General features: G+C 34.7%; 1 protein-coding gene across 5 annotated transcripts in view; it reads left to right on the top strand.

The window, feature by feature from the left end:
- ZCWPW2 (zinc finger CW-type and PWWP domain containing 2) overlaps positions 1 to 11,926 on the top strand; it is a 130,559-nt gene that overhangs the window by 107,487 nt on the left and 11,146 nt on the right. For all 5 annotated transcript variants that reach the window (XM_088798303.1, XM_088798302.1, XM_088798301.1 and 2 more), the window contains 3 exons: positions 1,917 to 1,975; positions 3,138 to 3,205; positions 9,229 to 9,353. In XM_088798303.1, coding sequence (XP_088654429.1) covers positions 1,917 to 1,975; positions 3,138 to 3,205; positions 9,229 to 9,353 — 252 coding nt within the window. The remainder of the gene's footprint in view (positions 1 to 1,916; positions 1,976 to 3,137; positions 3,206 to 9,228; positions 9,354 to 11,926) is intronic.

The following is an 11,926-nucleotide window of genomic DNA, read 5'->3' as shown; positions in this document are numbered from 1 at the left end:
ACAAAGTGTATTACTACCCAGTGCGAAGCTAAGTCTTGCATACAGAATAACTAAAATGTGAGACACTAAACCTGATCTAAATGACATAGATCATAACTCTTACCACAGGAAGGTTCATGGGAGAATGTGAATTCTTCTGTATCTACAAATTGATTACAAATTCTATTCAGCTATCTTTTGGGTTTTGATTTCTTATTTTATTGCATTTTAGTCAGTGAATGTGGTCTGTAAAGCAGAGATTATTTTAATATTTTTGATACTTCCTTTGTGACTCAATAGGTGATCAAATCTGTAAATGTTGCAGGCTTGAAACCAATGTGTTCTTTAATTATTCAACGCCAGGTTCTATATGTGTTTATCAGTTTAAACTTGTTTTGTTGAACTCTTCTGTTTCTTCACTAGTTTGTGTTTGTTTTATAATTTTTTATGAGACATAAATGAAAATATTCCATTTTAACTGTAGATTCATTAAAAGTTTCTACTTTTAATTATCTGTTTTTGTTTGTGTACTTTAAGGCTAAGTTGTAGGTATACACAGGTCCAGGGCTATTATACTTTCTGGGTGGATTGTTTCTTTTAGCATTAAGAAATAACCCTTTTTTTCTCTGATTATGATTTCTACCGCAACACCTGCTTTTTTCTAACATTAATGTTGCTATATTGGATTCCTTTTGTTAATAATTATTTATATATTCTATTGCCTTACTTTTAATTTTTCCATGTCACTAAGTTTTTCTTTATACCTTTATTGACATATAATTTATTCACTCTTTTAAAGTGTACACTTCAGTGGATTTTAGTATATTTATAGTTACTCAACCAATACCACTATCTAAGTTTTGAAAAAAATTTCATCACCCCAAAAGGAAACCACATACCCATTAGCAGTCACGGCTCATTTCTCACCTGCCCCCAGTCCTTGGCAGCCACCAATCTACTTCTGTCTCTATGGATTTGCCTTTTCTGGACATTTCAAATAAATGCAATCATACATGTGGCCTTTTCTTGTTTGACTTGTCTAACTTTTCACTTAGCATAGTGGTTTCAAGGTTCATCCATTTTGTAGTGTGTGTCAGGACTTCATTATTTTTAAAGGATGTATAATATTCCATTGTATAGTTATACCACATATTATGTATTCACTGATGGACTATTTAGGTTGTTTCTATTTTTTGGCCATTATGAATAATTATTTTATGAACATTCATGTAGAATTTCTGCATAGCTATATATTTTCATTTTTCATGGATATATATCTATATATACATATATTTATATATATGATATCTATCTATCTCTATAAGTATAGATAGATAGATATATTTGCTAGATCATAAGGTAACTCTATGTTTAAGATTTTGAGGAACTATCAAACAGTATCCCACCATTTCACATTCCCACTAGCAATGCATGAGGGTTCTAATTTTTCCATTCTTATTTTATCTTTGCTTAGACATAAAACCCAAGTCCCAAACCCTTTTGCCCCCATACTGGTACAAATGCCTTGTGGACCTTCACCATGTCAGTCCCCACCTATAGGGCTTTGCATTCCACGTGTTTTTGACATCTGGGTATTTCTTTTTCTTTCTTTAAAAGTCACATATGTATTAAAACTTAAAAGTTGTTTTACTTAGCATTTTTATGTATTTGTGAAGCTGAGAAAGGGGAAGTAGATATAGGGGATAGGCATTTGTACTGGATCAGTCTACCATTCCTAGAAGTTGAGCAGAGCAATACAATTGCAGTGACTATGACATGGCTGACTTAAGAGTCGCAGGTGTTGTTTGGGGCTGTGGTCCAGAGTTTTCCTTCTAGGCTGAATTATTAATACTTGGACCATATAGGATTCACTGTTATATTGAGCTCATCTGGTCCTATATGAACTAACTCACCTTTCTGTTGTTGCTATCTTACAGATGCAAATTTCCAAAAATAATACTAAAATGAAAAGGCCCACATTTAGAAAAAGGAAGAGGTATGGTTTTTTTAAGTTAAAAAGTATTATAAAATTGAAACGTATGTATTAGATGTACTTATTATATGAAATTTCCCCGATTCTTGATTCTGTTTCTCCAGGGAAACATTGTGTTTAAAATGTTTTAAAGCAATTAATAAGTAGTAGGCTTAGAAGTATGGAGAAAGTTTTATGTTTATATAAATATGTTGAACGAGAACTTTCAAAGATTAGTATCATGTAAGCAACAGATGAAAAGCAAGTTTTTAGTTTAAAATAGGTAATGCAAATCATAAACAGGACTTTATTATGAACTAATAAGCCGCTGTGTGACAAGTTTTTGTGTTTATCATTGAACCAGCCATAGTTTAGTTATTTGTTTATTTTCAATAAAGGGTAATCAGTGCTATTGTAAAAGGAGTCCTACTCAAAGACAAAGACTGATCTTAATATTATATTAGGTTGGTGAAAAAATAATTGCGGTTTTTGCAATAATTTTTAACGTTTTAAACCGCAGTTACTTTTGCACCAACCTGGTAGTTCTTCTCTCTCCTTTATTCAGAAGATGAATAATGAAATTTTTAAAAAGGAACTTCAGTGTCTTCTCTCAGTTACACTTCCCAGTAACCCCATCAAATAGGTGGGGAGTGTATCATAATTATCTCTATTTAAAAGATGAAGAATTGTGGCTTAGAGAAGTTAAATGGCTCTCTCAGGATCTTATGGTTAGAGGAATGCACTTGAACAAATGTTTTCTGACTAAATTTGCATCATCATGATGTGGAAAAGCGTGGATTTTGCAGTTAGAATTTAGTTCTGTCACAGTCAACCGTTTACGTTATCATTTTTTTCAATTTCTCAGAGTCTCAGTTTCTTTATAAAATGAAAGTAACAATTACTTAGTAGGTTTTTTTGGGGGAGGATTATATGAAAAAACCTATATGTAAGGTGCTTATTGTAGATCATTAGTATTTTTCACCTACTGAGAGCTCAAATAATTATTATTCCACTTTGGTTTTTACTGTATCGTGCTGCCTTACAGTATAAAACGACCAAGAAAAAGTACCTCAAGATAAAGAAATATACATTCATGATTTATAACTACCAATGCATATACATGGATGGTCATTTAAATATATATGACTGATCTTTTGAAACTCAATCTGTCCAATTCTTTTTCTAGGAAAGCTATTTTAAAATGCTCTTTAGAAAATGTTTGCTCAGATGATGCCTTATCAAAGGAAAACATGGGTATGTGAAGCCTGGTCCTGCTTTTAATTCTTTTACCTATATTTAATTCTACCAAATGTAGTTGTAGTCCTTTGAAGAAAAAAATGTACGTATATACGTATCTGAGAAACATTAGTGGGTCATTTTTTAGTATTGATTTACATACTAAGGCTTTTCAATTGCCTTTCGTTTTCTGTTTCCTTGGGTTAAATTTTCTCTGGCTTGGTCATGTATTTAATTTTTAAAAAATAAAACACCGGCAGTTGTGGGAAGAAATACCAGCATCAATACATTTCCATCCAGACCTCTCCATTCCAAATGTATTGGGGTCCTAGGGGGTGCCACAGGGAGAGAAGGAAGAAAAGCGGCAGCCTGGGGCTTCCAGCTGAATTAATTGCCGTTGGTATTAGAACACAGTAGGGTGAGTGGAATGCAGGGAGAAAGTTTTAGTTTTCAAAAGTGCTTTACTCTTTTTACGTTTCCATTAGTCTTAGAAAGCAGGCAAATGCTGATTTGCAAGGTGGAACTTTGGAAGCCATGCAAAGAGGTTTTAAAGCACATTGGACCCCAAGAAGTTATTCATGCCGTACTCCCTCTCCCTTGTAGCCACCCCCAGATCATATGGCACTGCATTTCAATTGGCTAAATAGCCATTTATTTATAGTCTCATTAAAAGAAAGGAAAACAGGCAGAGAAAGGGTGGGATGGTTGTTTTTTTTTTTTAAGTCCTTTTGTTCCTTTTCTAAACCACTACAAAATTCTGTTGTTTCTATTTCTTCTTGAACTTATTCAGTTGTTGCTTTCCTACTAGTGAAGGTGCCTTTTCTTGACTCTTTTGCCTCACAAGATCAGCTCAAATATTCCCATAGAAAGGCAAAAGTCAGCTTGTGCCTGGACTGAGTTCGCACTAGGAGACCCTGGCACGGCAGCTGAGGGCTCCAAGGTTGCCATCCTTCTCCCCTGAAATGCACAGGGAATACTGCAGAAGAAACCCACTGTAACCAGGAGTCCACTGACTGGAAATGACTCTTCATGTAAATGAGTGAATACATCTCAGTGCTTTTCCCTGGAAAGGGAAGCTTTTTCAGGAGTCTCACACTCTGTATGGCTCTAAAAGTCTCAATAGTTAACTGTTAAAATTAGTTAACCCAATCTGTGTTTTACTCCTCTAACCCATTTTGAACACCTACAGAGCAGAAGCAACTAGTCCACCATGTTCTCTGCAAGAGCTGACTACTTCCTTAAAGAGTGGTTCTTCATCAATAGTTTAACCCTCCTCAAATACTTTTCCCCCTACCCGTATGTCTATGGATTCCTAGATCCAATCCTCTGATATCTCTCATTTCTTTTTAAGGTAGGATCAGCGCTAGATCAAGTAATACGGGACAATTATACTCTCTTCCTGAATCTCTGAAAGCCTTGCTTTGCCGACGTTTTTGTCTCACACTCCCAGTGCTAACGTCTGCTCTCAGTCTCTTGCCCCAGATTTGCTGGCCCTTTACAGGTTTATATGCTGCTGATTGCTTCTCTCTCCCCCTTAGAGATCAGGAGAGCTAATCAAGGGCAGCTACTTTAGTTTCCATGTATCAGTTTCTTCATCTGTAAAGAGGTGCACTGGCAGCCTGCTTATTCAATAGAGAGAGGACTGTTTCTGGAAGTTAATAGAAGAAGTTGAGGAATCATTAAATAATTCAAACTCTATGCCCATGGCTATATAAAGATTTAATCTAAAAAATGAGTATTGGTGGAGCATGTCTGCATTTTTTGGAAAATTGCTACCAGGAATATCATGTATTATATTTGTATTGTCCCTATAACTCATTTTCCCCAGTGTTTAGGGACAAGAAAATCATCTATGATGATGAAATAATAATAGCAGTAATAATAATAATGTGATAATAGTAATAATAACCAATACCTATAACAATTGCTATGTGTCCTCACTGTTTTAAGTATTTCATATGTATCAGCTTATTTAGCCCTCACAAGATCTGCGTGAAGTAGATAAAATAGTATTGTATCTCCCATTTTATTGATGGGGAAACTGAGGAACTTACGAGGTTATATGATTTTGCTAAGATCCCATAAGTGCTTAAATTAATGAAAGTGTGCAGCTACTTCTTTGGTTGCTTTGAGTATCAGGAAGCTTAAAGCTAAATTTACATGTTTTTTTGGTACAGCACTGGTAATTGTTCTAAACATTTAAAAATGTATTTATTGCCATTAGTATCCCCTTTAATGAATTGACTTTGGTTACTTTTAGTCCTTGAGAGTTTTCATTATTTGTTTCATTGTATCACTGTTATCTGCTGGTAAATAGCTAATTTCTTTTCGGGGAGTAGAAAGCCTTTAAACGTTTGATTCAATAAAAGATTGACATATTACCCAGGAAAAACTAATATTCTATTACCATTCATTATTAAATTAGCAAAGGATATGTTCATCATACACCTGGGACATGTAAGCATGGAAGAGAATGGTTAATAGATGAAAGGTTTGGATCATGGGGTGAGCTCTAGAGGATGCATGAAGGGCCCTGGGGCCTGTCTCTGGGAGGTAGAAGTGGTGACAGGGAGAAAGGTGATGTCTTACTGCTCTAGACAAACTGTGCTCACCTCCTCTTGGCGTGGAGTTACCTTTAACCTCTAGGCTGAAAAGTGCGGTTGGCCGTCATGCGCCTTTCCTACAAAACACCTCGCCTACTGTTTGTGTCTCCAGGAAGGGTGCTCTCTTCTTCTTTACATTTCAGCCTGTATTTTACTCATCTCTACTTTTAAATTGCAAACACACAAAGGAGTGTTTGTGGTTCCTTAAAAACAAAACAGAACCAAGTACCTTTTCCTCCTGCTCCCTTTCCCCCCTCTGTAAGAATGCCTTCAAAACTTCCAGTTGAAATGGCCCTGCAAATTTTAAGATGGTATTTTTTAGTGCCAGCTTTGGGATAACCCAAACAGTAACCTCTTTATGTAAGGGTGGAAACAGCTTCTTTAAACATTTAATGGAGAAGTAAAGATTAAAGGAAACTCTCTAAATAAACATTTGAATGCTTTTAAAATAGTGACTGATAATTGAAACAAACAGTAAGTTATTTCTTGTCAGTAATGGAAAAACAACACTGATTTATTTTACAAAAATTCATTTTTAAAAGCCAGATATGGACTTCAGTATGAGATTTTTTTTTTTTTTCACTTTCTCTGAGTGATGGAACAGCTGTAATGCTACCACTTTACTCTCAACAACAAATTCAGAGAAGTCAGGGAAACTACAGGATAATCAGTATTGATAGAAGATGATTGGTCATGCAATCAGCAAAGGCATTCATTTTGTCTCTATCTTTGGAAGATATCATTGACCAATTTTGATAACCTAGTTTGTAGATTACAGTAACTGCTATTTCTTGAGAATTATTTTTGAACTCTATCAGTTTATAATATAGGAACACCTATTTAGAAAAGCCAAACTCCCTTTGCTCTGGAAGTAGAATTTGAGATCAGTTGATGTTATGAACCCTGGTTGATTTATGAAGTCATCCATTACTTTGTCTACCCTTTGATCAAAAAGCAGTGTACATATTTTTCCAGATCACTTGAAAACAGAGAGCCTACAGTGCCATTCAGCAATGACATTCATTACCATAAATTGATAGCATTTTAGCGTAGCTTTAGAAATATAAAGATGTTTGTGTGCCATTTTTCCTTTACAGCACAGCTCAAAAATCCATCTTCTCAACAGTGCATTAAATGTCAGTATCAATATCCATAGACTCAGAATATAAAGTAGGAAAACAAAACGTCAGTGAGTGGGACTGGGGAATCAGTCTGAAAATAACCACAAATAGTTGTCTGTTAAGTACTAGGTTAGTATGTAAGAAGTCTGTCATAAAGCGAGGTTAATTTCATTAGAAATATTGATTCAACAAAAATGTACATTCTTCTAGAAATTATGATTCTGTAGACATAGGGTTGCATTCATATTTTTAGATAAACTCTTCCGGTGATTTTTATGCCCATCAAAATTTGTTCTAGAATGTAATAGTTCATATTCTGTGTTCTTAGGCTTTAGCAATTACCATAGAACACAGATCTATGAGGATACAACTAACATGTCAGTTACAGTTTTTGTTTGTTTTGTTTTTGAACACAGAAACTCGTTCTAAAGTGTGGAATGGCTTATCAAATGCTGCTTTCAAGCTGTTTTGAAAGTTTTCCATACAGAAAACCTAAGATTGGCTGGGAAGAGACGAGGGCCAGGAAGGCTCCTTGGTCTGTACCTATTTTCTTGAGTCCCTGGCCTTTAATAGGCATGCCGTAAATATTTGTTGATTAAATATAAAAATACTAGGGACATGCAATAAATTTTGACAGAAAAATTATTTCTGTAGACAAAACTGTAATGTGAAAAGTGTAAACTGAAAATTGTTTTTCTACAAAATCCTGTTGGGACAACCAAGGAAGGAAAACTTTCTATTTAATAACTTCCTATGACTTTATTTAACATTATTATTTAATAAACATGTTTTAGCAGAATTTTTAAATTTCCTTTTTATGAGTAATAGGTAAGAGAAAATTAACAACAAAGATGATAATAAAGTAAGGATTCGTTAGAACTACAGGAAAGGAAATGATGCACAAAACTTTTTCATTAATAATCTCTTTTACCTTATAACATGCTTAGTTTACAAGGATACGTGTGTGTGTGTATGTGTATGGATGTATATGTCATATGCATTCTTCCTAAACTTTATTAATCATAAAAAAATTAAATATGTTCCACAATTAGATTAAAACTGAATGTTATTGCTGAGAACACCTTGCTTCTGTGTTCAAGGATATTATTTTAGCTCTAAGGTTTGTGTCCTGCTTGGTCTATTTTCGTGTTCTATGAACTTTCAACTGCTCTACCTAGCATGATTTTTGGTTCCTTGCCAATGAACAGTAGATAATAGGAGGTGTGTCAGATTTTTGTAACCAGAGTGGAAGGTGATGGGATGTGTAATCATGGCTTTTCTCTAAATCATGTTCCCTTTGAAAGGACTTCTTAAATGTTCCATCTGTCTGTTGTGAAGGATAGCAGGCCACAGGTAGCCTCCTTTCCTTGATCTTTATTTCAAATGAGGCTACATCAAACGAAAATATTTGTTTTATTTAAATCAGGAATTCAGTTGCACATTGTTAATCAATAGTTGAGTCTATAGTTATAATAAGCATTTCTTCTTTTTTTGGTGGCGGATATTATTTTATCTCAGCAAGTTCAGTGAGTTACCAGATTTTTTACTTACATATTTTTGTCACAGTAGTGCACGCATGTGTGCGTATACACACACACACACACACACACACACACACACACACACACACCCCTTTTATAAGTGTGGGTTTTTTTTTAATACCAGATTATGCAATTAAGATGTGTTGATACTTGGATTAGGAATAGGCTAGCCTGTGTCTAGCCCAGCCATTTAATTACATGGCTTCCCCTTTTAAACAGAAGTTTTAATAGTTTATTACAGCAATTGGCAAATTGTGGTCCACAGTCCTACCAGTTGCTGCCTGTTTTTTGTATATAAAGTTTTATTGGAACATAGCCCCTCTCATTTGTTTGTGTACATGTCTATGGTTTGCACTACAACAGGAGAATTGAGTAGTTGTGACAGACACCATTTGGTCCACAAAGCCTGAAATATTTACTCTCTGGCCCTTCACAGAAAATAATCTGCTGACCCTTCGTCTATAAATAGCATAATTTGTTGTCCTTGGCTCCTGATTTTAAACAAAACAAAATTCTAGTGAGCTTTCGTTGTATCAGGAATACTTTATGGGCTACACACTGCGAGAATGTCACCTATTTTTTTAAGGAATAATTGTAAAATATTCACCTGGAAATCCATAATTTTGTATCAAGCAGAGGCCATATGTGAAAATTATAAATTAATTTTTATCTTGTAACCTTTAGAAGGTGTCTTCTTTTGGGGTGGTTAAGATTACAAATTAGATTGAATTAATTAAGCGGTAGCATGTTTTACTATGTTAATGATGTTTCTTTAGTTGTCTCTGAGACAGAAATTTTACTAAAAGAACTGGAGCAAATGCTACAACAAGCTCTAGAACCCACAGCAACACCTGATGAGTCTGAAGAGGACCATGGAGAGGAAAGAAATACAAGAGAAAAGGTAGTATTGATAGTTATTATCAGGCCTAAATAGCAACCTCAGATTCTTTACATGGCAGAAATTATTCCTGGATATACATTTTCATTGAAGGGAAAACTTTTTTCACTTCTGAAATTTGAGCCCTTGATTGTCATGAGCTGAATATAAACTGGAAGCCTGTTGAGAAATCATAATACATCCATCAGTCTTTGAAAAAATATCTGTGTTTTAGCAGAGGAGCTCTTTTTGTTTTTCTTCGATCTTTGAGGTTGGGATAAAGTGGTTGAGGAAGTGCCACCACAGAGGGCCCTCCCGCTACTGCTGATCTCTACAGTTGGGAGAACGGGCCAGGATAAGAGCAGCTCACTGGGAAATCTGCTCTGTTTCATGCACAGTGATAACCTCTATAAGAAGGTTATCAACCCATTATTAACTGACTGGGGGTAGAATTTTTTATTGGAATACATGGCACCATTCATAGCAATGTGGTGGATGTAAGAAAAATAAGTCATAAGGCAGACACTTCCACCAGGCAGTACAGCTGTTCCCTGAGCAGTTAGGAATAAAAATGACAGCGAGGAGTCCTGTATCCTTAAGGTTTCATTCATTCTCTCAGTTCATTCATTTAGATGTATAGTGGGCCTGGCGTCAAGAGAGCACAGGGTTAGGATCTCTGCATGGAATCTAATGCCTGTGTCCCATGCTGGTCGTGCCACTGGAGACTTGTGTAATTTTGGTGAAGTTGCTTATCACTTGCCTCAGAGGATTGTTTTAAAGGTTAAATAAGGCAAACCGGGAAAAGTGCTTTGCATAGGAACTGGCACCTAAGGTTCGCTGTTATTACAGATGAGAATTGAGGATGGCAATCACTAGAGAGAACAAATGCTGAGAGGTCCTTCCTTTATCTCTTTTCCCACATTCTCACTTTGAGCAACTACCCATCCACAAGTCTGTCTATTCTCAGATGCAGAAAAAGGTGGATTTGTAAATGGACAAGGCTGTTTACACACTTTGGCAGGCTGCCCAATTGCACGATTTCATTCAGAACCTCAACAAGAATGAAGATGATTTTTAAACATCTCTTTTATTGAGTTAGAAATCAAGAAATATACAGAATTTACAGTTAAAGAGGTCAATGTGTTAAAAGAAAATAAAATTAATGTTAAAAACTCTTACTGAGTGCAAAAACATGATAGTTTTCTTAACTAGCACCAGCGATACCAACTTGTACCTGAATTTGCATGGTTACAACCCAGTTTTTCCATTTGGAGTTCCTTTTTTTAAAAAAACTTGTTTTCTATATATGTGTATATATACACACATACGCACATATATGTCTTACCTTTTGTATAGCAAGATTTATAGATTGTGACATATATACTATGTAATTAATGTGAAATTTTTTTTCTTTTCTAGCAAATGTGTGTTTTGTTTGAGCACCATATGGTTTTGTGCAGTGTTTTTTTTTTTTGCAATTTTTGCTGTTCGTCTTTTTCAAAAATACAGCCAGGTTGATTTTTATATAGAGCTGTCCTGGAGCTTTTACTGTCACAGAATTGGCTTCTATTTTGCCATTATAACTAGTAACTTGATAAAACAGAAAATTACTTTTGATGTTTATTTCTTAAGGTAAAATACATAGTGTTAATACATCACCAGGCAGGAGCTTGATTTTTGTTTTAAATTCTTGTATTATACTATTATATGCTTTCAAAAGGCATTTAGGAATTGTAAAAATGGACCATTTTAACTTGCTGGCAGTCAGGTGAGTGCCTCCTGCCGACTGGTTTATAAGCCACTCTCCACACTGAGCTTTGTAAGTCTGGTATTCACATCAGGTTCAGGATATTTAGGGTTTTAATTCGCTGTTAAATGAGGAGAATAGCTTTGAAACCAACTATGAAAACTGGAGCAATTTTCAGTTTAAAAGTAAAGAAATGATCACCTCAGGGATGTCTTTTCTTTCTTTTCTTATTTTTCTTTAGTTAATAGGAAAAAATAATATGGCTTTCAAAGGTAACTCTGCTTAAAATGGGAGATGTGTTTTGTTTTTAGGAGAAAGTAGCCTCTTATAAGTAACACTCCAAAAAGAGCCACTTGATAATTTTAAATTCTGAACATGTTTATTCTCTGAGCAGATATTGTTCAAGCTATTTTCAAAGTTGTAAATTTGATGATGTTTTCATCATTCACTTCACTTATGAGTTTTCAAGTTGATTTTTCTCAAGGATTTATACCAATGGATGAGTAGCAATATGGAAAAAAAAAAAAAAAAGCATACACACATGGATAATCAAATTTCATTTCTATTTGTCACTGAAATACTTTATGAGATTATTTTCCTCAGCAGAATCACCTTCCTAATTACATTCTTCTTTATCTAATATTAACACTGGATGACATGCCCTGGCTTGGCAAGCAATGAGAGGGAATTAATTTCAGATTTTTATAAAATCCATCTGAATAATTCACAAATTAGATAATCCATACACAAATAAGCAATTTATTGAATGATTAGTTGTGTTAAAGGTACACTTTTGATATATGAAAATACTTTATATAAACTACATGTGTATTCTTTTTTTTCCTTGAAT

This window comes from Rhinolophus sinicus, chromosome 5 (genome assembly GCF_057876585.1).
Source record: "Rhinolophus sinicus isolate RSI-liver-muscle chromosome 5, RSI-T2T, whole genome shotgun sequence".
NCBI lineage: Eukaryota > Metazoa > Chordata > Mammalia > Chiroptera > Rhinolophidae > Rhinolophus > Rhinolophus sinicus.
The sequence above is the reverse complement of the archived record's forward strand: the minus strand, read 5'-3'. Positions and strand labels throughout refer to the sequence as shown.